This window comes from Papilio machaon, chromosome 18 (genome assembly GCF_912999745.1).
Source record: "Papilio machaon chromosome 18, ilPapMach1.1, whole genome shotgun sequence".
Taxonomy (NCBI): domain Eukaryota; kingdom Metazoa; phylum Arthropoda; class Insecta; order Lepidoptera; family Papilionidae; genus Papilio; species Papilio machaon.
In genome coordinates this window covers 1,726,318-1,752,998 of record NC_060003.1, presented here as the reverse complement: position 1 = coordinate 1,752,998, position 26,681 = coordinate 1,726,318, and the positions used below count along the sequence as shown (strand labels likewise).

The following is a 26,681-nucleotide window of genomic DNA, read 5'->3' as shown; positions in this document are numbered from 1 at the left end:
TGACGATATATTTTTAAATTGTCTCTTTTTAAAAGCTTATGGATACATTTGCATACTCGATATGGCGAACAAAGTACTGTTGTCCTTTCTTATGCAACAGGAAGACAGCCAGCTAAGGAAATGAATTATTAACGCTGCTTTTTTAATCTGTGACGTCACTGTGCCGCGAATTGACACAGTCACTTAAAGTAGGGAACTTGTATAAATACGATGAAACAAAAATATATATTTTTAATATAATCATACTTTTGAAACGAAAGCTTTAAATTGAAAACTTTCAAAGAATTTTTAATAATACAATTAAAAATGTAAATACTCGCCATTTTAAATATCAATATTAATTTTAAATAATATGTACATCAACAGGCTATAAATTTAATTGTGGAAAAACTTCGATCATAAATCAAAATATAATAAACACATACTAAAACTATTACAATATACTTAGTAGGAAAATAATTTTGATGTGATTTGACAATCACTTAAGATATAATTAATTGACTGTTAAGAAGAATAACTGCATGCAACGCAAATTCTCACTAAATTAAAACGAAACCCACTACCGTGCGTTTCCACTGCTGGTACATCCTTATAGAACATAGATGAAAATATGTGTTTTACAAATTTTGAAAGTCCACAGTAAGCTCCTCAGTCTCCTCTAGCATGAACATTTGAACACACACAAAATTTGCATGATTTTTGTTGGCGTACTTCACTAATACGTCGCAATACAAATTTTGTTGATTACGAAAATGTTCTCACGTATATTCATACTAGGCCCTATGATCTTTATCAACAAGATGGTTGTGCAATAAATATTTACATAGATGGTTCCGCATATTCCTGGGCGCCGGTGCAAATTTGATCCTGAACAAATAAAGGGAACGTGCGTGTGTATCCTTAAAGAAGATTTATGATTTATATAAAAAAATGTATTATTTGATCTATGATATTTGTTTTTGATAATTTTATCTCTTGAATACATATTGACATATCACCAGATATCACTATTTATAAAGGACTAGCTGTCGCCCGCGACTACGTCCGCACGAATTAAAAAAAAACGTAATAAACAGCCTATGTGTTCTTCCAGACTATACATGAAGATCCGTTGAGCCGTTACGGAAATACTTTCAAAAAAACATCCATCTATCCATCCATCCATCCAAACATTCGCATTCAAGTTTAAGGTCAATATCCACTTTCTATTATTTATGACAGAATTTATTGTTAAACAAATTTCAAACTCCTATCTTTGTATTCAGACATAAAAACAGAGACAGAGAAAATCAAAACAAGAACATAACATAATAAGCGAAGAAGGTCGTAAATCAAAAAACAGTAAAATTCTTAAAGGAAAAGACGACAACCTATGTTGAAAAAAAAAAGATTAAATTGACATGAGCAAAGCTGATTGGTCGCCAGTGGTCGGGATGTCGCATTTAATAATTCATAACGACCAACTTAACAAGACCTATCTCTCAAGTACACTTATAGAGAGTCGAAGTTCAATTTAAAGTTACAAAAGAAAGCAATGGTTCTCGTTTGACTGGACTCATAATTGTCTAAGCATCCGGCGCAGTTAATGAGTACCAAATGAGGGGTTGTGCTCCAATCGATTTGTCCCCGTGAAGGAATTACCCTTTCCGTTGTTTGTAAGCCGAAAATAAAGACAATTAACAGTAAATACGTGATTAAAATTATTTTATAACTAGCTTTCGCCCGCAACTTCGTTCGCGAATTAAAAAAACTTTATTAGTATCTAATGTATTACAAACTATATTCTACATCTATGCCAAATTTCATCGGGAGCTGTTGTAGAGATACCTTCTAACAAACATCTATCCATTTATCTAAACATTCACATTTATAATATTAGTAATATTTTAATATTATGTAAAGTTCTACCAGATGGAGCCACTAGTATGCTATTTTTATCGGAAGTTATAAAACTTTTAAGAGTTAGAAAGCGTTAAAAATATATTATTTAACAAATTTAATCCCAAAACTCAATTTATCCATTGTTTATAACAAAAATTAGTGATTTCTTTCAAATTGATGACGATGATTTAATTTTACTGTATTGTAATTTAATGCTTATTCATTGTGGCATTATTTATTTCTCTTAAAATAATTTATATCTAACAATAAAAGTTGAAAACATATAAAAAGAAAATTAATTTACTAATAAAAAGGGTCCATATTTGCAATTCAAACTGCACAGAAACGTAACCTTTTTCGTAATATCAAAAGATTAGTATCAACTTTTCGAATTATAATATCATAATGGCGCCACTGTCGTTTGCATTGAATAACAAATATGAAAGATATCCTTTCCGATTGCCAAAAATAATCGATATAAAACATCGATGTAGGTTTCGAAACGATTAATTTGAATGCGAAGTCGCGCGCTACGGAATTTCGAATTCTCAACATCACTTCAAAGATTTTACTTAATATGTACTCGTAACGTTAGGAATACGAAATAAATGATTTCCTATATAATGAGCCCTATAAAAATTCTTCACGAGTATTGCCATTGTTAAATTTTGGGTTAAGAGTTTTTTTGGCAATGAGACCTTTTAGTCTGAACACGTGATTTTAAACAAGAATAACCTTGAAGTTTTACCATATTTTACTGGCCTTTGAGGTTTCAACAGCCAGTAAAAAAATAAAAAAAAACAAAATGTCTTATGTCAAATAACAGTGGAAAAAAGATTATAGACATAAACAATTTAAATTTATCTGTAAAAGTAACTTTTTAAAATTAAAATTTATCAGTAAATATTAAGAATTTAATAATAAATAATTCATAATCTGTACTCACCTAGAACGATGTCTCTGGCCGAAGCGATTCCCGCCAAAGTCGCGAGCACTAATGTGACAGCGATTGACATTTCGCGCCAAAACGCAATGTCGGCTCGTTTCATATTTCACGACGATTTCAACTCGTCTTATTCGGATCCATTAGGTTCTGAAACAAAGCGACGAATAATTTACAATGATTTTATTACAATTTATTACATTGAGTTGCAAGAAAATGAAGTCAACATTTTATGAAACAGACGAAATATTTAGATGTCCATGTTTATGACACATTGTCTTTTAAGACAGTTTCTATTTTACGAATTGTTTATTCCAGATGATTCCAATTGAAAAATTGTACTGCAAATTCCGTAATTTTATTTATATGCTTTCGTTTAAAATATTAAAAATAATATTAATAAATCATTTGCGAAATATGTCTGGCACAAATTGGGACATCTATTCTGATTGGCGTATAATTGGATACGATGACGAAATTTGTCCGAAAATATCGTTTGCACTAGCGAAACATCTGTAACAAACCCAAAAATAAACTCCCCACTTACATACCAACATTAAATTCAATATACGTAATGCACGAACTTTGTTGAGTCCGTAACCTTTGAAATACAGGGTGCGTGAAAACTAATAAACTTTGAAATGCATTCGGTTGACTGCTCGTGTCTAATAAATAAAATGCTGTTAATAATATATGCATCATAACATTATAGGTTATATTTTCTTCGTCTTAAAGTATAAAATGCAATAAAAGCTTTTTTTACATCAGCATAAACATTTGTAATAGTGTACGATGACCGTTAATCCTTCAGTGGTCGAATGCAAGTGTATTTTCAACTTATTTAAAACCTTAATGCGCTTGTAATTAATTACATATTCGTGTAGCAAATTACGTCGTAAATTTGGGACATATTTAAGGGACTCGGATTTAGCGGTGCAACATTATGCAGTGAGGAAGTTTTTAATGCAGTTTCTGAAATTTCAGTAACATCAGATATATGTATAAGTTTTATCGTTCCGTCCTTACGTACAGAACGGGAGAGGTCGTTGCCACCGTATAAAATTAAACGTGGAAATAAACAAGAGTATAAAATACCCGACCTTTTTAATTCAACGTTCCTTTATAGATTAATGAAAGGGGATGATTTTATAAATAAAAACGGTGTTGTATTTGCTCTTTAATCCCATTGAAAACTTATGTGGTCCAGAAATAGTGTAGACAGAAAACATACTAGACAGAAGTAGAATATACTGGTAAGTAATATTTGACATCTTGTCAATGTGCAACAATTAGTAATTAGGATTTGTAATAAAAACTAAGTCAGATACGAGTATAAATCAATCTCTTCTTAACTTATTAAGTAATGGATTGAGTAAACAATTTTTAAAATAATATTAAGAAATATGTTAATAGTAGTAAGAACGTGGTTGTCTCGTACAATTTAAATTTTTCAGTAAATTAAATTATTTAAAAACGGCTTAACTCACATGTGATCGTCCGGTGACGGCACCGACTAGTTTCGGACCCGTCAGGGGTCCAGTGCGAGACGCGATGCGACCGTGAAGTCCTCAAAATAAACACTCGCCCAGAAGATGGACCCCCGACGAGTCCGAAACTAGTCGGTGCCGTCACCGGACAATCACACGTGAGTTAAGTCGTTCTTAATTAATTTATTATTATGTCTCACGAAATTAAATTGTTTAAACTTACAATTTAATTTTCAGTAAATTTATTAACATCTCTCTAAAATGTCGGAGTAACCGTGATATAACTTCAACTTTATGATCCATAAACATATAAAAGGAATGTCAGGAGATTTTTTACTTAAACCCTGTTTAATTTTCATTGGGTATAACACGTGCCTTAAACTCGTATATCATTACTGAAGGGTTAACCTGGGCCATATTTAAAAATGGATACATCAACTCATATAGATTACGCTTTTTATTGTTACGTAGCCCCATTTCCAAAATAGTTCTTTCAACGATAGTATTTTCGGATGATTTATTTCTAAAGGGTTATAGAATCTATGAAAGATATAAATGATGTGTAAATTAACAGTTTTGACTACTCGCTATCACTACATGTTAGTAATAGCTGAAAAGGTAACTTAGTAAAAAATGGGAGCATTGAAAATGAGTAAAATTATAAAGAAATTCCTTCAAGAAGTAATGAGGAAAATTTGTACGAAAACTAGCTCAAAAAATACATTGTTAGATTGATCAAGTATTTTATTGTGAAAGAAACAATTGGCAGATGTCACTGATAACTTTAAATTGACTAATGAGACAGTCTTTTTAGTATTAAATACAAATATCTACTTCATAATTTCAGTTAATCGTCCGTACTTATGCATCTGGGATGGAAGTGCATCAAGCGAAGCCAGGCGCCGAGATAGTTTATTTGTAAAACAAACAGTTATATAACGCGGTCTCTGAACGCCGACACCAGATGGCGCGCGCCTCGGTTTTTTGTGTTAATTTTAGTAAACACTATTTTCTTCGCTAGCATAAAGGCTGTTCTTTTGTCTATGCATGATCAAAAAAATAACTATTTGAAAGATCTATATTTTTTTTATTTGTCAAAATACCAGCCAGTTTTTAAGACAGTGTTTAAGTTGTGAGATGGAATAGTTTGCAAATTATTATTTAAACTTGAAATAGACGAATAATCGTTTTCTTATTAAGCTTAGCAATTTGCATATAAACATAATAAATTGCAAATATTACAGCTAACATTTGGCACTTCAGAAATGATTAGAAGTCGACCGCAATCACGTCTTGTGACCGCAAATTACACTCGACAGTAACCGCAACAGTTGAGTCAATAAACAATCGGACGTTCAGTTGTGCGGTCAATGGAAATATTCCCGCATACTGTTTGAATTTTGCCTATCCTTTTTTGGAAGCTAGACCTAAATGTAAATCAAGAATTGAACGGAAAACATTACCCTCTCAGTTAAACAAAAGCCGCTTTTTAAACACAAAAGTAATCAAGTGCTAATTGTGTAAACAGGACATTAATAGCTGGCACACGGCAACATTCGCAATTGTAATCAAAAACAGTCGCCTCACCGCCAACGCAGTCCCATGGCGATTGAAATCGCGTGGATTTTAAAACATCCTGTGCGAGGAAGCGAGCGCACGTGCCGCGTAAACTTCCTGCCGGCACCTTGTAGCGGGTATGTCACCGTCACATAACGAACTTAGTCAGTTTTTAATCCAAATACCCATATTATAAACTAGCAACATTATTGTTGGCGATTTCACGTTTTATGTTTTTCCAACTTTTCAAGTGTAAAGTAAAAAGTAAATGGATTATATTAATATAAGTAACAATTAGTTAGTTCATAATTTAGCTGTTGAGAAATCGTACGCCAATTGCTTATTGATATGTTCATAATGTCCCGTCACTTAAACTATAATATACCTAGTTATAGTGTCAACTAACAAAAGTTCACAATCGACCATCGACATGTAAGTATATTCAGTAGTGGCGTTGTGTATAGTCTGTGGCGGACGTACGCGCGGGAAAATTGTCGCGGATACGTCAAATAAAATTCATTTTATTTCTGCCCTTACTTGAATTAAATTATGCTTCAGTCGTGACTAGCTTCTTTATTTTACGAATGTAATACAATAACTAACAGGAATGAGCTTACTTTCTATTTTGGACTGATATTATGCTTTTTTTTATGTCGTCAATTCATATATGCCCATCAAGAGGGTCGAGTTTACTTTTTTAACTTTTGAATTTCTTCGCCAATATAACGTCAGATGTGTTTGTATAAAATTCGAAAATCGAAAATCATCAGCACATTAAGCTTGAAAGAAAACTGGACACTTGAACCTGTGGTTAACCCACTGCGCCACTGATGCTATATAAAGTTAGGTATTATGAAACTTACCCTTTATCTTTACAACTGCGGTCCCTCTGTACTTACCTACTCAAACAAAGTATTAACTTAATGCCACAAAGTCTGGTTTCTCCAGCTATTTATATTTATTTCTAATAATAGATAATCCATTACATCTGAGTCTTAGGGACCGTGCCGCTCTGGATAACTTTATGGCACTGGGGTTGACTAAAACCTTTTGGAACTTTATCGAAATTTATATTACTTTTAGTTATATTTAAAATAATTAAAATCCTATAAATATATGATGAAATTTAAATATAAATTTATCACTCCACGGAAATAAATATTACCACAAAATAACACTACGTGGGTTAGCTTTTTAAAATTTCGAAATAATGTTTTTAATTTATAAAATGACGCGAATAGTTATACTAAAAAATGAAATAAGTATTGGCAAACAATAAGTTTGAGTTATGGGAAAACTTATAATAATATTTAACTATTTATGAATATTTTACGTGTCCTTTCGAAAATAATATTTTTTTTATCAAAAGGTGGCAAACGAGCAAACTGCCACTTGGATTTGCCGAAATAGTGAGGCAACCGCTGCCCATAGACATCCGCAAATACAAATGCGTTGCCTAACCTTTAATCAACCGAGAAGGGAACGTACAGAAAGATAATATTTCTCCTTCTTATGGGTCCCTTCTTCCGCCAAATCCACTTCCCCTTCCCATCCTTTCTTACTAAGAAAAGGGTAGGAAGGGAAAGAGAAATAAAATTAGGCCTCCGATAGATTATTTCTTCGTACATATTTATATAATCATGTCTATGGATAACTAGGCAATTAGATTCCATCAACCGGTCAGTAGTTGTTAGTCGCATCTCATGTGTCTCGTCGATTTGATTTGTTTTACACGATCATGTCCATAAAATGTGTAACATCAATTAAACTTGATATTAACTTAAGTGAATTAAGCGGCAATAAATCAAGCCAATCAATCCATCGCCTTGTTTAAGTTGAAGCCGGAATCCATAAAAGTTTCTCAAGAGAGAGCTGAGTGGCGCATCACTTATGACCATTTAGGCCCTTCGTACACAAGGCAATGTAAATATTCGAAACCCGACGATTTAAGTCGCTGAGTGACATAGGCAATAGAATTTCATAGAGGTTTGTACCTGTCATTTCCAAAGCCAGTCGCTCGCAACTTATTTGTCAATTTCGTCGTGAGAAAAGTCACTGCAATTTTCAAGATGGCGGAACAAATCTATATACTTAACATTTAGTCGCTATGGCTGTACTTACGTATAGACGATACGCGTTGACGATTCAATATTGTGTGTAAGGACGCAACGCTATTCTCGCGACGCAACCATACAATATTGGTTTCGCCTTGTGTACGAAGGGCCTTACTTATATAAGTCGTGTAATGACTGTAGTGGTTAGAGTATTTATCTGTTCTTATACGGTATTGAAGTTTGATTTAAACCAGAAATGTATTTTTTTTTCCTTTATAATACTCTTAACAAATCTGATTGTATACCTAATAATTAGCTGAAATTTTCATAACAAAAGTATATATTATTTTGTCGAAAAGCTAAAATATTTTTTATGTAGAAAATATCTTACTGATATTTTAAATGCGAATGTTTAGATGGATGGATGGATGTTTGTTTGAAGGTATCTCCGGAACGGCTAAACGGATCTTGATGAAAATTGGCAAAAAAATATAGAACATAGCCTGGATGAAAACATAGGCGTTACGTTTTTTTTAAACTCCGCGCGGACGGAGCCGCGGGCGACAGCTAGAATGTGATATATTACTAAACAAGCTATTAAAATTTTTCTTAACTTCTGATCTGTAAAAAACTACTAATAAATTTTGTAGTATTCAATGCGCATTGTCAACAACTTTCTTAAATATACCGTACTATTAATTAAACGGAACAAAATCATGAAGACATTTCCATATATAAATAGAAGATGTATTTACATTAATACGTCATAGTTGCTTGTCTTTATCTGCCAATTGAAATGCGTGTTTATGTAATCAAACCTTTTACGTATTACTCTATTTCTGTATTTTGTATACAGATTACATACACATATATAATGCATACTTGTAGTACTAATGCCTTGGTTTGATTCGGATAATATGTATTTCATTGAATACAAATTGATATATGAATTTAATTTAATTTATCTACGATTTCTTTTTTAATTGGTAATCAGATTAAGTTAAGAGAGACCGATAGTATCCTACAATGTTTAACAATTTTGTGGTACACCTTACTAAGAACAGTAATCTGTTTTTATTTCTACATGTGTTTTCCATCAAAAAAAACTATTTTAACAGTCGTAGTAACAAGGTAGAATGGAAGCTTTATGAGTCCTCCGAAAGCACCGTTTTTTGCTAGTTTTTAATTTAGTCTTGACTTTTAACCTAAATGCAATTAGATGTTTAGGTAAGTTCATCATCTTCATCAGCTCACTATACGTCCCCACCAAGGGGCTCCGAGTCTACCCTAACTTAGGGGTGACTAGGCTATAGTCAACCATAGCCAAGTACGGGTTGGTTGACTTTACATATATCTGTGAATTTTTTCTCAGATATATGCAGGTTGCATCACGATGTTTTCCTTCACCGTAAGAACGTCGGATAAATGTACATATGTAAATCGAAACTAATTGGTAAATGGCGGGATTCGAACCCAGGACCTGCAGGTTCCAAATCAAGTGCTTAACCCCTGAGCCACCGACGCTCTTTAGGTTAGGTTAGTTCACTTTGTATAAAAATCAGCATACGCAAACTATTTCACGTAAAAACAACAGATTATTTATAGAGATTACCGTATGTAGATTTACCTTACGCTCACTGTACTGTGTTCTGTCTGTCAGTACATTCTGCGAAATCGTAGCCCAAATGCCCGACTGACCAATGCACGATAATAGACGTTGCGAACACTGGCAAACTTTTACACCGACCAGAGGGCCTTGTACGAATATTCGTGAGAACGTTTTCGTAATTTTATCAACAAAATTTGTATTAGTGCAGCGTCTCTACCGTTCGTAAAGTACACCAACAAATCCTATATCAATTTTGTCGATGACGTTACGAAGGCACGTGTCTCTAGTATTCGCATAGATAAACGGTTATTATATATATCGTTATAAAAACTGTTAAACGTTAATTTATGGTGGTTCTATTGCTTGAAATATATGTGTTAGTTATTTTATGTAGTTATAACTCGATAACGGTATAAGACTTAATTTATAAAGTTTTTATAACGTGGTACAAAAGCGTCTATCTGCTTTCTTCCTGTAGAACTATAGAGAAGGCAACAACTATTTATTCGTGCTTTGCCTACTTAAGGAAGAGTCATATATTTACTTATGTATATCTAAACTAGGATATAATCTAATCTTATATAATTCTTAAATACAGATAACTTATTTACACATACTTTTTTTTTAGATATTCCATTAACATCACTGGAAACTCTGATCTCCCTTTAAGTTAAGAATCCGCGTAACTTACGAAGCGTAGGTACTTAGTAAAAAACTCGCATCGTTTCACTTCTTGCCCTGAATTTATAACAAAAGAGACAGGTGACATTTAACTTACAAATGCGATGTGAAACGGATCAATTGGTAACAAATAGAAATCTTACAATAAAAGTGTTCAACGATTGGTAAGACAAATGGAATAAGATCGTGGTTAAAGTTACGAGTAGTTGTCAAATTCTAGTGAATTTTATAAATTAGCAATCCATCTATTCGAATAGAAGACTAGCTTTTACCACTACTAAGATAACTCTACCAGAATAAACTAATGTAAAATCCATTTGTATACTAAGATACAACCAAAGTAAACAATGTTGGTCAGTATGAGATACAATTCCTTTAATTCCTACCCTCATAATTGTAAAATAATCCCACATTAAGGCATCAAAATCCGATAAATCAAATTAGACGCTAATTCACTATTCAAAGTCAACTCTCCGTAGAAAAAAAAAAACTTCCGCTTTAGTTGAAGAACTATTAAACTATCGAATCTCCCTAAAGGCCTTGACTCAAAATAATGGCCTCCCCTATGCTTAGAGACGATCTATTGTCCGAGCGATTTTTAAATCGAAAACAACTACGCTGAGATTTAATAGTGATGCGCCCTGTCTATATTCGCAGGTAAGTTTTGTATCGATAAAAGTATTAATAGATTTTTGTTCTTTAAATTTCAGAAAAGAACTAGTAATCACCTTACTTTAAGTTAAACACTTTGAATTTTATTTGAAATTAAGTAAAAGGATATTGTATATTTTTTCTTCTTAAAACTTGAAAAAAAAAACAATTGTGTCAACTGTAACACATTCAAACATTATTATATTTCTCTCAAAATTTCTTTAAAATATGTAAAACCTATATGTATTTATAAATTATTATAGCGCCTTAAAATATCACACTATAGCGAATCAAACATAGTAAATCTTCATCAGTAGCAATACGAAAACATTTACAAGAAAACCACACAACAAATCTATATCACAAAGGTTTACTGCCATGCTTAATGACATCGAATCAGTAAGACTTCGATAATCGCATACGATCAACGCTTTATATTTCAATAACTCACTGGGCTTAACATAAATGGCATTTTGAATAACAATAAATGTCTCGCTTATCGATAAATCAAGGTGCAACACTAGCATCGACTACGGACAGAATCGTTATTCAATTAGCTCGCCTCGCTACGGCCGTAACGGTGGCCAGCGCATGCGTGTATTGAATTTCGTAGAGGTTGATTTTTGACAAGCGTTTGTTTATTGACTTTTATAATGTTCGTAGAATTAGTTATTTAAAAGTTAAAAATTTAAAAGATTTAGTAAAGACAAAAGTTTTTCAAACATACATAAAGGTTTGCAAATTGTGAAAGTGTGAAGTTATCCTTTATACATAAAAGTTATTCTGAATGATGTAATTTATAAGGAAAAAAAAAACATTTTCTCTTTTCATTATAATGAAAAGAGAAAATGTTTTTTTTTTCCTTATAAGATATATCATCTTCCTAATTTTCAGTGAAGATGTTATATCTTATAAGATATAACATCTTCACTGAAAATTAGGCTACTTACAAGAAAAAAAAAATAAAGCAAATTAAGTTGCCTGAAACACTGCGATAACAAAATTATAAAGACATTCTCCGTAATTCGAATTTTCGTTACTGAGAATGTCTGTGTTTATTTTAATTCTATAAATCAACGACAGCATTTCCCCTGATTTTCTTTAAACGTCTCGCAAATCTATCGTCGGTTCATTACGATTGTAGACGTTACGGGAAAATGTACCTTATATCTTGAGAGTTATGTCTTAAAATTAGTTTTTTAAAAAGGTAATTGTGTTCATAAAACATTACATCGTGATTTGTCTATTAGGGAGACTGTAGAACATATTACGTAAAATACTAGGCATATATTAGTAGTTTGTCTATTTTATGTTCGTAAGTTAGTCTTGGAAGTAAATTTTAAACTAATTTCATAAAAATCTTACTAATATTTTAATTGCGAATGTTTGGATGCATGGATGGTAGAAAGTATCTGCAGAGCGACTCAACAGATCTCGATGAAATTCGGCATAGAAGTGCAATATAGTCTGGAAGAACACATAAGCTACTAATCAGGTTTTTTAATTCCGCATAGACAGTCTCGGGCGACAGCAAGTGATTTATAATCTTTAAAATATACATAACGTAAAAAGTACATATCGACGCTGGAAAGCATAAACGCTGTAACCCTTGAAATCGCGAATATGTTTTTCACACGTTAATAATTTCAACCATTATCAAACGATAATGATTTTATTATATGTTAGCACAAACTACACAACATTACTAAATACCGCATGCTTGTAGGCGTATCAGCTCACGAGTTATCATTTTTTGGCTCTCCTGTAAAGTTCATACTTTCGGGGTTACAGCGTTTACGATTTCCAGCGTCGATATTTAAAATTCCAACTTGTTCTAAAGTATCTAAACTAGAATTACAAAACAAAAATTGTTGTAACAAATTATGTTGGGTTTTTCAATAGTTAGCCTCTATAATAATGATCCCGTGTCAGACGTGGTCATACACTAAGAATTGATATAAAATAGTCACTTCCACATACAAATACAACATTGTTTAAGAATATACTTACAAATCGAGAGACTTGCCGTAGCTTTCTAAGACCATAATTCTCGTTTAAAATATGTGGTTATTTTTGTATTTAAAATGTTTTATACAGAGATTTTCGTCTCAGAAACTAACGGTTACCAAGCATCTTATGCGAGCAGAATGTATTTAAAAAAAAGTTATCCTCAATTAAATGATGGTTATTTATTTCTGTACACTTAAATAACTTCAAAGAGTCTCGTTCTTGATATATGAAGCTTTTCAACGATAAATCATTTCGAAAACTGTTTCGAGAATAATTTTACCAAGGTCAGGAAATCCGCTACTCGTAAGCCTATATATAAAGTACATGCATTGAATAAATGATTTTAACCGACACAAATTACTAGGTAACTAAATTTGGCCTTGAATTTAAGATTATTAGATACCGAATTTGTGCATGTGTGTATGAAGAATGGAATGTGATATGATGTACTTTTGACCGCGACTACGTCCTCGTGGGATAAAAAAAAACACTATTAGTAGTCGATCAGTTCTTCCAGATTATGTTCTACATCTATGCCAAACTTCACCGGGTTTCTTTGACATATCTTTGAAAAAAACAGAGATACATACAATATATGGAGTTTACTTTCGTATTTATTAGTAAGACTGTATGTAATGAATACTATATATATATATAATTTACCTATATCTCTCTAATGTTATTAAAATGGGTGGTTTGTAAACAATATTATAAAAATCTTGAACAACACCTATTTAGATAATGTAAAGATCGGTTCTTTTAAGCCATAATGCACAGATAAGGTTGTTGCCACACTTAAGTGGTCGGAAGCATTGTCTTAACGAGGCTGCCAATTAGCGGACGTTCATAATAAGTGGCCTAAGACAAATACAAATGCAAAGCGATGTAGTGTTTGATAATAGCTAACATTTATATTTACGTACTGTCTAAATGTCTTAACAAATCTTACTATAGTAACTGGTGTAGCACCATACTGTTTTGTAATTAGAGTTTTTTAAAAACTTAACACGTTTCACACCATTAATTTTTTTTCATCTGAAAAATAAAAATGTCTAGCGAGTCGGTGGCACTGAAAGTAAAGACAAATGAAGTTCGGATTATTTTGTTGTTATTTTGTGATGTAGTTTATAAGCAGAAGCTTTAGGATATTATCGCTTGCTAATTTTGTTTATTTTTTAGAAAAAAAACAGGCATTCTTAACAGTTTCATTTCACAACTTTATTCATCTCCTTTTTATAAACTATATTTATGACATTTTTTCCTTATAGTAACAATATCTAAATCAAAATATTGTGAAAAATAATACGTTTTCCACGAATCTCAGACGCAGCGTACAGTCAGCTCTTAATATAGAAATGAAAAGCGTTCGGCGGAGGGAAGCGAACTTTGTTTGTTTACGTTTTGAAAAGTCCATTCGTTTCGCGGAAAACGACCGAGTATTCGCAACATCGTATGCTTATACCGATGTATGTAAAGAGTACTTACAAGCAGAGACGAACTACCCAAACAGTTCTTTAGAATTTTCAGTGATCACTCTGTACTAGTTACTGGCTTAAAATTATCAAGTTTATTTTATTGAAAGAAGACAACAAAGAAATTGTTCGCAGAAGACCTTTAATCTTGTAGATGTTTGAAAATGTCTATTATTATGTAAATTAATATTCCAACAGAAAAATAAACTAGTTTATTGAGAACATATGATTAAGTTCTTAAAAATGTACGTAAAAAAAGTTAATTGCTGCCAATATTTTAACAAAGTCCAGACTAATCGGATGCTCTTATAAAATAGGTCAAACGAAATTCAAGAGTAAACATTGTATAGGAACAATAGTGACGTTGTATTTGGGCCACTCAATGCGCTAGATTGGTTAACTGTAGGGCTACCAATATTCAATAAACGAAGACCCGAAGACTGGCCACAAAAGAGAATCAATGGAAAAAAACATTCAGTGAGTTGTTTTACATTGCCCATCACTGACACTAATCCCGTAGCCCGAATATGTCATAATGTCCTCATTAAGGGACTCCATCTTAAATGGTGGCGAGGCCTTAGTCAACCACATTGACTGAATACGGATTGGTTGTTCCATCTTTGTATATCTATACAGCTCCACGATATAACCTCTGACGCTCAAGCACATTTAGCGTATAAACCTGAATAATTCGTATTAAACTCGAAGTGGCAACCCTGATAACCAGACATGTAGGTACGGACTTGAGTGCCTACATGATTTGCTTGAGAGCGGCTCAATAGATCGAGTCATTGTTTAAGCAGGGGTTTGATGAAAACCAATTGGTCTTCTTTAATACCGACTTTGTTTTATAATCTGTCTTGAGTTTGACTATACAGAATTAAAAACTATGAAAAAGTACGTATCTATATCTATATATATATAAAAGAAAGTTGTGTTAGTTACACCATTTATAACTAAAGAACGGCTGAATCGATTTGACTGAAAATTGGTGGGCAGGTAGCTTAGAACCAGCAAAAGGACATAGGATAATTTTTACCCCGTTTTCTATTTTTTATTCCGCGCGGACGGAGTCGCGGGTAAAAGCTAGTTATTTATATTATAAGGTGTAAACAAGCAACAAGATTATCACGACCAGTCTGGAAATACTGGGACGTTTGAAAAGAATACATCTACAAATGAAAATAAGAAAGAATTCATTTCATAAATAGAATACTACTGGTAGTGTATAAAAACAAAAGCTTTTTTTTACATTATATAAATAAAACATCATTCGATAAAACACCTGGATGCAATTAATATAACATTATTGTGTCGCAAACAATAATACCCTAATTTATCAAAGTTTAAAAAATAAATCACGTTTCAATGAACGTTGGTCATGAAATATGCAACTTTTGAGTGACATTATTTTATCACCGTATTGTATGGACATGTTCAATACAATGCCCTGCTTTTATCACGATCCCTTGTCTCTCGGTTATTGAAACGTGTGAATTTATAAAATTCAATATATTTTGGAAATTTAAAACACGTTTTCCACATTTATTTTTAACCAATTCTTTCTTAAGAAATTGTTTTATATTACAAAGGTGTTTGGTGTAGGTGTATCAAGAATTATCACAGGAATTTAAAAACCTCACAGACTATAATTATCATCATCATCAGCTCACTATACGTCCCCACTGAAGTGCTCTGAGCCTACCATAAGTTAGAAGTGACTAGGCCATAGTCAACCACGCTGGCAAAGTGCGGTTGGTTGACTTCAAACATATCATTGAATTTCTTTACAGATATATGCAAGTTGCATCACGATGTTTTCCGAAAAACACATTTGTACATGGCAAGGATTCGAACCCAGGACCTGCAAACCTACCAGTCAAGTGCTTAACCCCTGAGCTACCGACGCTCTTCAATTGTTTCGAAGCCTATTCAATGCAAGCAAAGCAAGCAAACAAACAATCAAATCTTTCCTTTTTAAAATATTAGTATAGATAATCATATCTAAGAATGCTATGACGGTGACCTATTGTATGTGCAGTATCTGTTTAATGTTATGTAAACCGAATCTTAAGCAAACAAAGCAGTGTTACGACATGAAATCATCAAAGTTTATTTGGTCCGACCTTTAAGCTGTCGATACGGGACTTAAAACAGAGTCGATCAACTCACCGCAAGTGTGGTAGCACCTTTACATTACAATGTTTTATTTTCAGTATCCAAAATAAACCAATTTTTGTATCATCAATATTTTAAAACACTTCTCAGTGAAGCTTTTAAATTTAGAACACTTTCGATATTATTTGAGGCGCTGGTTTTTTTTTAATACTTCTTAGTTTCTTTACGAATTTATTTTACATTGATGTATTGATTTTTATTTATATCTAAAACTAGCTTTTACCCGCGACTCCGTCCGCGCGGAATAAAACATAGAAGACGGGGTAAAAATAATCCTATGTCCGTTTCCTGATTCTAAGCTACATGACCACCAATTTTCAGTCAAATCGATTCAGCCGTTCTTGAGTTATAAATAGTGTAACTAACACGACTTTCTTTTATATATATATATATATATATATATATATATATATAGATAGATGATGAAGACAACATACAATAATTTTATAATATTACATATGACATATCACATTAATTTAATTTTAAAAAATATCGTGAAAGGAACAAATGAAATTTATTGTTTACATCTACAAAATTTATCGAACACTCCTAAATTCCTACAAACAAGGATAAAAATCCCTAATGATTCAACAAACATCAATCTTCAATTCAATGTTTGTACAGATTACAAATTCTTCGCGTCGTACATTACTTTACGCGCTTCGACACATTTTTCGTTCCCTCTTATAAGGGTGCGTTCACATATGGCAAATGAGCCGCGCGATGTAATTTTTATATACAGCCGAGAAAATTTATTTCATGTCCTTTTCGATGTGTATTTGACTCTAACAATGCTGTTAGATCGAAAACTTTTAGCACAACATATACAGTCGAACCAGGATAAGCAAGAAACCTCTATAAGCCAGAGACATTGTCTAATCCTGATTGACGGATGATTTCCATAAAATAGAAACTCGGGTTAGGGAGAAACAGATCCAGATTTTATTGTAATTCCTAAATGACAGCCTTTACTGTGATAACAGAGAGGCTACAATATTACATTTACATATACAATTTACATTAATACAAGTATCACTACAATAGAGTCTTAGAATTATGGTGAAACTATACTGTACAATATTCGATCCTATATGAGAAGCGAATTTAATACTTCAACTGTAAATAGTTACGAAGTTCGCTAGCAGAACGCGCGCAGTTCGTGAGCTGTACACGTTGCATACCACACCAAGTGTAGACTCACCCTTATAACAGAAAGTTCTTAGAAGGGCTCACTATGGATTCGTATCACAGTTTCCCTGAGGACGCGCGCTGTGCACACCGAATGACAATGTAACACGCAACGGAGATAACATCTCGTAGACAATGGTGAACGCTTAACACCTCTCAATGCGTATCAATGATCATTTTCTCACTGTTTAATAATTCCCGAGAAACATTGTTGGTAAATACAAAATTTAAAACAAAAAAAATTGTCAAACTACACTTGGGTTACTATAAACGGGTTTGTACTACAAAAATACCTGAAATTTTGTTCATCCCATGATCTTCTGAAATGAAAACTTTAGGTATCTCTGTTTTGAATTATACATGTAAAAAAATGTTACTCATTTAAATTTTCATCTCACGTATCGTTGTACTATTTCGTAACATTTTGGTGTAGTAAATATAGTAATATAAAATTTATACGGTTACTATTTAGTATGCAATGTTCAATACATAACATTGTAAAACATCTAACGTATTTTAAATTCTTAGTGAAGCAATAGCCTTGCCTTATTTCAAGGAAAATAGCTGCTACTCAAATCACGGATGGCAATTTTCCCATCGTTGTAACGAGTACTTTATTAACTTAGACTTAATTTTTTCTTTCACTTTGTAACTTTTAAAGTAAAGATAAATAATATTAGTAAGTATTAGACAGTATTTTGGTAAATAACTAAATATTCATTAAACGTTTAAAAATAAAATAATTTCAATCTCGAAAATAATTTATCGAAACTTAACATAATAGGCTACTAAATTACCTTCATCAATCACCATAGCCAAAAGTCCTGGCGGCCTAATTCTGATCACCGAAAACGTAAACACAATTCTAACATCGTCACGAACATGCTACGGCGACCGCAATTAGCATTCCGCGCGATCATTCCAAATTCTTAGATAGTGTCGTGACAGAATTCTTTCTTGTTAATCGAACGGTTTTCAGAATAACAATGCGCATTCACAAACAGATACGCTGGTATAACAAGTGTGTTAATGTCCCTTTCTTTTTTATCAAGACCTACCGCCCTTGCTATTGTTAATCATCAGAATAGGGCCATGAATTGTATAGCAATAAAGAAACTAGAGTAGTCAAAAGTGATTATCAACATATCGAGAAAATAAAATTAGCGAAACTATAACAAACTAAGTTATTTTTATCGCTTTATGTCATTTATAATCTCAATAACTATAGTCGTTTTTGCAAAGCATTTTATCTCGTCTGGGAATCGTACCTAGGACCCTCGGCATAATACCTAGGTAATATCTATATAGTAATTTATAAATGTAGTAATAATAGTCCGATGCTTTTATCTATCGTCGCTGTATAAATCCATCCCGAAGTGCCGAAGGCGGGATAGAGTTGATAATAATCAGGATCAATTGCTGCAAGAAACACTTACATCTCACGGGACTTAACAAGGTTTAAATTATGACACATCTAATAATAACATTATCTGATGTTTGCCAAACTGTTGGATATTTTAGAAGACTAAGTAAACCTAACCATAAAAAAACTTAGTATTTCAAATACATTTTAGCTCAAACATATGTCAACTGTTTTATCAAGCTGATGTTACACAACCAGAAATAATGATTGTTGAAATAATATAAGGCATAAGCTTCCAAATGCTTTTTAATCTTGACGTATAATAAATAAAGTAATTATATCAGAAGTAATTTCGGCTATACTTATTTAAGAGGACATGCTCTTTTATACCCACATTAACGTCTATAATATCAATCACCGGCAGTCAAAGGGTTAAATACGTGTATAACTAAACACTGTAATTTTTGGAGTACTAGAATTTTATACATGATATGGCCTTTAGGCTAACGATACAAAGGAGGTGTTTGCTCCTTCTCTTATAAAAAACTTTTCTTCCGAATTGTTGATAAAGTTAGGATTCAAAGATTTCGTAGAGAAATATTTGTTTGGTATATCGATCATATCTTTTATATTCAATAGACGTGTTGACTGCGATGGCCCTTCACAGAAATCATTGTTTGTATGCGTAGCGCTTTCGAAAGTGTTTCGGTCACATTTTATCCAGGACAAGTTTGGTAGGTCAGGAGTGTTAAGGATTTAAAAAGGTTTCATTATAGATAAATGTATGAAAAAGTAAAATATGGTAGGAACGGTTTTTAATGAAAAGGATAGGAAATTATCTCAGAATTATTGAAAAATTTACTCCCCATGTTAAGAACGTTGTCACTTCAATGTTGGCGAAATTCTGAGTGCTTTGGCCCAACCATTGTCGGACCTAGCAGACAGAGTCCGCAACATGGTGTTGAAGGCCTTATAAAATTGTAAATACTTTTCCTTGTTATCATTATTTCTTGTTATTTTCTTGTAAATGTATTTGTAATGATATTGTAAGTTGTTTTCTATGGGACTGACATGTGCATAAGAACCAAAGTCCCTTTATTTTTAATAAAGAGGAAAAAACGTTGTCTCTATAAAAATCGAGTTCTAAGTATATTTTTGGATCGGTTCCAATTTATTCATTTTTATCGATTTAGAATCCTTTCTTTTATTATGTGTTCAACACTATATTATTTTATAACGATGCAATTACAAAGTATTAAATTCAACATTGTTTATTCAATAGATTATCTATGACTTCCAGAAATAGATTATTAGTCATAGCGGCGGACAGCATAGGGCTACGTGTTGCAAATTCAAATCCAGTGAGCTTCGCAAACCGTTATTGTATGCTACCGAGTTATTAATTAAGAACGTTAATTGAATAGATATTGGAGGACTTTATAGATTTTCCACTAGAGCGACAGTATAACTGCAATTTCTATCTATAAATTTCTGTCGTAGCAAGAATACTTGTTAAGAAATATACAAATAGACAAGTTTTCGAAAACCTGTAAAAAACTCTCCGATAGCAACCCACAATGACAGTCACAGACAATATATAACTATAAACATATAGCTATGAAATACAACAAATAGTATATGAAACCTTTTTATAAAAGAACAATACACGTTAAACTTGTTATCTCTGTTAAGGGGATGATAAATTGTAATAGGTGTTACGAAAGTGAAGACTATGTGTGTCAAATAGTACCTAATCACAAACGTCTACTCGTATGACTATTCACGCTAGTGGAAAAGGAGTTTTAGTAGAGTCTATACATACTAGAAAACACCGAGTACGGATATCGGTGTTACCAAAGGAAAGCTTACAGATAAATACTGCTTAGAATGTTTAATTAATTATATACAATCCAATACGTTTTGATCCAAGTGTTACGACAGTGTAAACTCATCCTAAGGTACCGCGGGGAAAAAATTCGGAATCGAGTGAAAAGTAACACTTAAAAATACTACAACCTTTTACAGTCATAAGTAAAAAAGCAGTCAAATACTGGCAACACTATATACATCTTCAAGTCAATGACTTAAGACTACCGGAAGCGCCGATAATATTCCAGTAGGCAACACGAATATAGATGATTGACTCCAATAAGACGCTGTCTCTCTCGCACACCCATATTGGACAACTAACTAAGTGAAACGAAAGATAAAATTCACTACACGTACGAGGAAGTGGGAATGATTTCTGATGGTGGCAAAGAAATATTAATCGAATGTGCACTCAACTTTATGTAAATGTTAAAAGTTATTTCGTCGTGGAAGCTTCGCTCGGCGCCCGACGCCGCTTGCAATGATGTCTAGGCTATTATTGTCTTTATTATTTTTCATAGAATCCATACAGAGCTGTGTGAATCACTTGATACGGGTCGAAACATCCCACGTTAATGTATCTAATAAAATAACAAGACTTGAATCTAGTTGTCCATTTTTTAGAGTAAACCACCATAAGATTTTAAAAAGCTTTTATAGAGTGTCTATTTAAAGGTTATTAGTAAGACAATACACTAGAGATGGTTGAGCAAAATCAGTTATGAATCTTTTCGATTTTTGATGGTGGTTAGGTTGTCAAACGGTTTACGTTCTTACTTTCTTATTACATCCGTGACTATGTCATGTTCATGTGAATATATTATTTCAGTTCGCGATAGTCACGTAACGTAGAATTTATAAAATTCAAAAATATTTATATGACTACATATTTACGATAATGTTTCAACGATTTACATGATTCCCATGAACATAAAATATTTAAGTCTCCGACCAAAGAATCAAATGAACATATCCTAAAGAAGCATATTGTAATTCAATTGCTATCGTCAACATTACGTCAAAATGTCGTATCGTGTCCGGATCGGAGGGTGTTATCAACATATTTATATGTTAATATGACGATTGATTATAAATATGTTGTTTATTTACGATCATGTCTCGGGAAGAGGACGTATTCGTCCCCAGCATTGTGTTGAATGATAAATATTTATAAATTCGCACATTACATAAAGTACACGTGGACTAATGATAGCTTATGCATCTTGCATGATACTCAAATAAACATCTTAAAAGGTTATTAAATTTTTATGTGCCACGTTTTTTGAATAAGAATATAATTTTAATAAAATCTAATGAGCAATTTAGAAACATCTCAGACTCAAAATGGCAGTCGAATTTGATTATTAGTAAATTGAATTTCATAAATAAAAACATTTAGAAAGGAAATCATTGCTGTTTAGTTCTAATAATGTTCTGATTCATAATTGTTTTGATGAAAGAGACCTTTTCCAACATTTTAAATTGTCTATTTCAATGTTTAAAGATTTTTAAAAAGTTTCAAGTTATAACGAACAAAATCTTATATAATATAAAATTCTCGTGTCACAGTTTTCGTTCCCGTACTCCTCCGAAACGGCTTGGCCGATTCTCATGAAATTTTGTGAGCATATTCAGTAGGTCTGAGAATCAGTCAACATTTATTTTTCATACTCCTATTAATTTTTTTTAACTGCGCGCGGACGGAGTCGCGGGCGACAGCTAGTATAAAATAATATAATGAACGTATTCATACGTTTGTCACAAACTTTAAATCTTATTTTTGTGTAATCCGTGCTAATCTACGTTTGACAGAAAACATATAACCTACGTATTACGAGTTTATTTACGTAAATGTCTTCAATATCGAATAAAAAAATAATAATTAAATACTATTGTTTGCACACGTAAGTTTTAAGTGTAATGAATGAACGACAAGAAATAATCTAGCCGAATATCAGACATAAGACATTGTCTTAGCCTGTCGGCGGCATTAATTGAAATTTATTGCGTCTCATCCGTGTATCGGAACGTGAAATGACACTTGCCACATAGAATCGCCCATGCGATATTCAACCTTAAATCTTAGGACACAAGGTAAAATTCAACGTGTGATATTTTGACAAGTGCGTTCCGTTTCGCCGCCGTGGATCTTAATATTTATGGTCGTTGGACAATCGAAGATAATGCACCACTCATGTGATTTAAGACAATCACTGACCGTTTTTGTTTTATTGAATTACCAGCATGCGTTTGTGTGTGTTTTGTTTTCATTTTATTTACGCCGCCGTGTCTAGTAGGACATATGATGTATATCAAGATTAAAACGTTCATTTCTTTTAAAATGTAATTTAAAATGTTAATTAAGTGTTAAAGTTAACTATTTTTATACAATTAAATAAAAATGAACGTGATTATGTATTCTATTTTTAACTAACTTCAAAAATACGATGGTTCTTAATTTATGAAAGTTTTTCTGTTCGTTACCTTAGAACTTCGCTTCTGGTTATCCGATTTTAATTTTTTTTTATCCGTGGATAGTAACTTGTCTGATAGTCTGACACTAGTCAGATGTATGTACTTTGTATTAAATAATCAATTTCAGTAAAAATAATAGAAAAATCTTTCGACAATATTCCTTGTACTTGAAAACGTGACGCGGTATTACGTAACTTTGTAATTGAAGTGGTTATCCCATTACGATCCCATTTGTAGCCCCCGTCTGATGCTATCAACACACTGGAATGCTTTTTAGTCCATAAAATGTCCTGAGTTAAGTAAAAAAAAAAGTAAGTAAAAGTAGTTCTTTTAAAAATTACCTTGTAATATAACCTTTTGAAGAAATTTCAAAAGCTTTTTAAAAGTGTCGTAAAACTTACGAAAAAGTTACCCGTAGAGTATAAAGTTAGTACAATACGACAGAGACATAGGTATTTATTTTAACTTTTTAATATTATTGAAGAAATACATAGAATTATATAGAGTTGCTTTAAAAGTTCTTTGTAGGTCTTTGAAGGTACCTTTCTTCACACATCGAGTCTATTGATGCTGTCAATCATTATAGTACAGTCGTATACAATATCGTAGGCAATCAGACAGTCTGCAGGAAGCGGTGTATCGCGCCGATACCGAAGTGACCTTTTGAGCTTTCGCACAGGGTTGTACTTACTATTTGTTATAGTCTCTTTTCACGATAACTTTACATAAGTATTGAATACCCTAAAAGATCGGGCTAAATTCTTTTTTCAAAATCATTGACATTATTCGTCATTTCGCACGTATAAAACGGTAGTCCGGTAAACGATCAAACATGTTTGACAAATCTATTTGACCCAGGTTTTCAAATGTGGACAAAAGTGCCCAACAAGACTTAACACTATCAATAATAATTTAACAAACACGCAATGTTTGGCAAAATGTTAGAACGCTTACCAACGCCTTAACTTAGGTTCAATAGTTCCTAAGTATATTTTTTCTAAAGTTATGAACAAGAAAAAAACGAACTCCATCTCAAAGGCAACGCATCTGCGATTCCTCTAGTATTGCAGATGTCCATGGGCGTCGATGAACACCTTGGTGTTCCCGCTGCTCGTTTGCCCCCTTCTCTTATAAAAAAACTATTCAAGCGAGTATCTTTAAATATAAGGTAATTTATTATGCAACGGGTGTTCTCGCGCTCTCTGGCGGCGAAAAAACTAAACGTTACGCGCCTCTATCATACAAATTAGACAATATTCATACACACATACATACAGAGTTGCATTAAAATTCAAGGAAATTCATTGAACTTCAATTTGTAACCAACAGGCTTATGTAATAAAATGTAAGCATTAGACAAGCATAGATTTCTATGACGTCGGTATTCATAGACCATAAGAGTATGTTGTATTTTACTCAACTAATATAATAAAGTGGATTTTTTAAGGTAACAAATATTTTGTTTGGTAATTTTCTAGATGACAAGAAAACTTAAAATATGATTCGGTTCTTTTTTCTTAATATGTCAAATACATTCTTAAGAAGATACTATTATCTTCTTATGGAAATGTGTCTCATCTGAAAGTAAAACTTGTCTAAGTATTAAAAAAAAACTATTTTAAAACAAGATATAAGAACTTATTTACATTACAATTATTCTAACAATAGGCAGAATAGCAACCGGCATCCATTTAAAGCAATTTCTCCTTCTTATAAATAAAACATTAATTCCACAGAACAAAAATAGTTCCAAGCAAAAATACAACTACAATGTCCGTTCAGAAACAAATGATCATTGAAAATCTATTACACTATTACATCTATTACACAAATATAAACCCTATTTAAATTGAATATGGTTCATTATTCAATGTCATTAATTTCAATACAGTTCAAGTTTGCCGATCAGTATACGCAATGGGCGTCAAACGCAGACCGAACAGAGCGTTTCGGAAATAGAAATGCCAGTGACAATGAAAAGTGAAAATATGCAAAAAAAAAAATTAAACTTAAATAAATCCGTGCTATTTCAAATCTTGTTAAGATTCGAAATTTAAAAGTTTTTCATTAGTTTTCAGTCTGTTATACATTTTCAATCTAGTTACTTATAACAAACTAGCTTTTACCCGCGACTCCGTCCGCGCGGAATAAAAAAAAAAAAAAAGAAAACGGGGTAAAAATTATCCTATGTCCTATTCCTGGTTCTAAGCTACCTGCCCACCAATTTTCAGTCAAATCGATTCAGCCGTTCTTGAGTTATAAATGGTGTAACTAACACAACTTTCTTTTATATATATATATAGATAACGCACCCATCTTAAATTTTCCATATCTATACCTATCTATATATATAAAAGAAAGTCGTGTTAGTTACACTATTTATAACTCAAGGTCGGTTGAACTGATTTAGCTGAAAATTGATGGGGAGGTAGCTTAGAATTAGGAGACGGACATAGCAGCTTTTTTACCTTGTGTGCATTTTATTTATTCCGCGCGGACGAAGTCGCGGGTAAAAGCTAGTACTAATATAAAGAAGATTTGATTGTTTGTTTGTTTGCACTGAACAGGCTCCGAAACGGAACCGATTTGAAAATTTTTACTGTTGGAAAGCTACGCTCTATCTCCGGGTGACAGAGGTTTTTGTAACTATTTTTTTAATTCCGTGCGGACATAGTTGCGGGCTAGTGTAGTATTAAATAGTGCATAGACAGCAGTATCAAATAAACCATAGATGATAATTCTTGTGATTTTTTTACTGCCAAGCCGAAATATCTTTTAATGCCCACTATATCTCACGGCTTAAAATGTTGTTTGGAGATGATCTATTTTCATTGCGTTTTATGTACTACCAAGAAATCGTTAGCCAGTGCCTACACACCTATATGCAGTTTAGTGTTTTTTTTGACCAAGGTCGGGCACCTAACATCGCCAAAATAGCGAAGTAAACGCTGCTCACAGAAATCGTACTAATATTATATTATAAATGTGAATGTTTAGATGGATGGATGTTTGTTTGAAGATATCTCCGGAAAGGCTCAAAGGATCTTGATGAAATTTGCTACATATGTAGAACATCGTCTGGAAGAACACATAGACTACTTACTAAGTATTTTTTTAATTCTATTATGACGTACTATACTATACTAGTACTAGTACTAATACGTACTATTGAAACTTAACATAATACTTTGTTTTATACGTGTGTTGCACGTGTTCCAACGGCTGTTGTTTCTTAAAACTTAACTTGTGTAAATGAGCTCTGA

At 32.6% G+C, this 26,681-nt stretch overlaps 1 protein-coding gene across 2 annotated transcripts in view; it reads right to left on the bottom strand.

Moving 5' to 3' along the window:
- The window catches only part of LOC106715481 (fibroblast growth factor receptor homolog 1), a 73,619-nt gene that overhangs the window by 40,420 nt on the left and 6,518 nt on the right, over positions 1 to 26,681 (bottom strand). For both annotated transcript variants that reach the window (XM_014508774.2, XM_014508773.2), the window contains exon 2: positions 2,828 to 2,974. In XM_014508774.2, the coding sequence (XP_014364260.2) occupies positions 2,828 to 2,930 (103 nt within the window). In that variant the 5' untranslated portion in view covers positions 2,931 to 2,974. The remainder of the gene's footprint in view (positions 1 to 2,827; positions 2,975 to 26,681) is intronic.